Source organism: Trypanosoma equiperdum (genome assembly GCF_001457755.1).
Source record: "Trypanosoma equiperdum strain OVI genome assembly, contig: ctg_13, whole genome shotgun sequence".
Classification (NCBI taxonomy): domain Eukaryota; phylum Euglenozoa; class Kinetoplastea; order Trypanosomatida; family Trypanosomatidae; genus Trypanosoma; species Trypanosoma equiperdum.
In genome coordinates, this window is record NW_027123394.1 from 41,009 (window position 1) to 42,477 (window position 1,469).

At 38.5% G+C, this 1,469-nt stretch overlaps 1 protein-coding gene across 1 annotated transcript; it reads right to left on the minus strand.

Moving 5' to 3' along the window:
* Nucleotides 1-388: 388 nt before the first annotated feature.
* TEOVI_000024400 (uncharacterized protein) lies at nucleotides 389-1,063 on the minus strand (the record flags this gene model as incomplete). The annotated part of the gene is made up of 1 exon (XM_067221290.1): nucleotides 389-1,063. The coding sequence occupies one exon, from the start codon at nucleotides 1,061-1,063 to the stop codon at nucleotides 389-391; it is 675 nt and encodes a 224-aa protein (XP_067077391.1).
* Between the last annotated feature and the right edge of the window lie 406 nt (nucleotides 1,064-1,469).

The following is a 1,469-nucleotide window of genomic DNA, read 5'->3' on the forward strand; positions in this document are numbered from 1 at the left end:
GGTGCAGAAGCCACAAACAATAATATGGAAGAAACGCACAAAAAAAAAACAGTGAGAAGAATATTTGCAAAGGGAAGAAGAAAGCAAAACAGCAACCAAAAAAAAAAGTGCTAAAACCGCTTGCACTATGAAAAGTAATCTCATCTTCCACAAAAAAAAAATTAGCTGGAGACATGATTGAATTCCTTTCATCAGCAGCTGCTGACGGTAAACCATTCGCTGACAGTCTCACAAGTTGGTACGGAGTGCACAGTTGAAAATATGGTGAAAACTAATCGACCGCGCAAACTGCTTGACCAAGTTTGTAAATAGAGAGAGAATGAATATATATATATATATATATTTCGGAAAGAATGATGGGAAAATATCGAAACCAGGCGCCTCAAAGTCAAAACACCTCTTGAAGGGTTCCTTCCAGCAGTTCCTCATCATTAAAAAAACATTCAAGAGCTTCATCTAGAGATTTCTCATGAACCTTACTTACGGGTACCACCTTCCCTCGCCCATTTTCCCGGCGCTTTTCGGGACTTGCAGGAACTTTAATACGTTGGTTAACAACCTTCGGAGGCGATAACAACCTCATCGTTGGTTCAATTTCAACCCTGTGCAAGTTCATATCCGTTTCAACATCTAGTAATGTATCATGCAGCAATTGCTCTTCCCTAAAAAACTCATCGAGAGTATCTTCAAGCGATATGTCTCTCACCACTCTTGAGGTTTTTTCCGCTCTATTGGTTGTTTTTTCCACAATCGGAGAGATTTTATTTCCTCTGGAATCCTCCTCCTTGTGCCTTTTCACATTTGTTATATTTTCCTTTGGTCTCTCAACCGCTGTTGATTCGAGTGCATCCTCAACTTTTGGATTAATAATATTTAATTCGGCACGGCACACGTTGACTCGGCGGGGCGCTACGAAATGGGCCCATTTTAGAGGAGCAACACGAAGAAACACGCCAATCAACACAAAAATAAGCACAGCACACAATAACTCTAATATGATGGAAATGTTTGAAGCATACGCCAACTTTTCCCTATCGATTACCTGAAAGAAAAAAAAATACATCTCAGTACTCTCGCAGCGAGTCCCTCAAAGAAATGGTTTGAGTGAACACTTTAGTCTGCGATCACAAATAATAATTTTTTTAGAAAAAAAAAAAACTTCCCACTTTCCCGTCCGACCTTGCACTATTCTGCAAGCACGTATCGGTTTATTTATCTTTATAATCTTTCGTTTACCTTGTCCCTTTTTCTCTCTTTTTTTTTTCTTCTTCGTCTTCTTTTGTTTTGGTGTGGCGCCTCCTTACTAAGATATGAGATATCTACGGCACCAAAACCTTTTTTTTTTAAAAAAAGAAGACTAAGCGGTAACAAAATGTAATTGTGCAGAATGTCATGGAAACAAATGAAGCTATTAGTTCAGAAGTTTGCAGAGTGATGACACACAAACACACAAACATATATATATATAT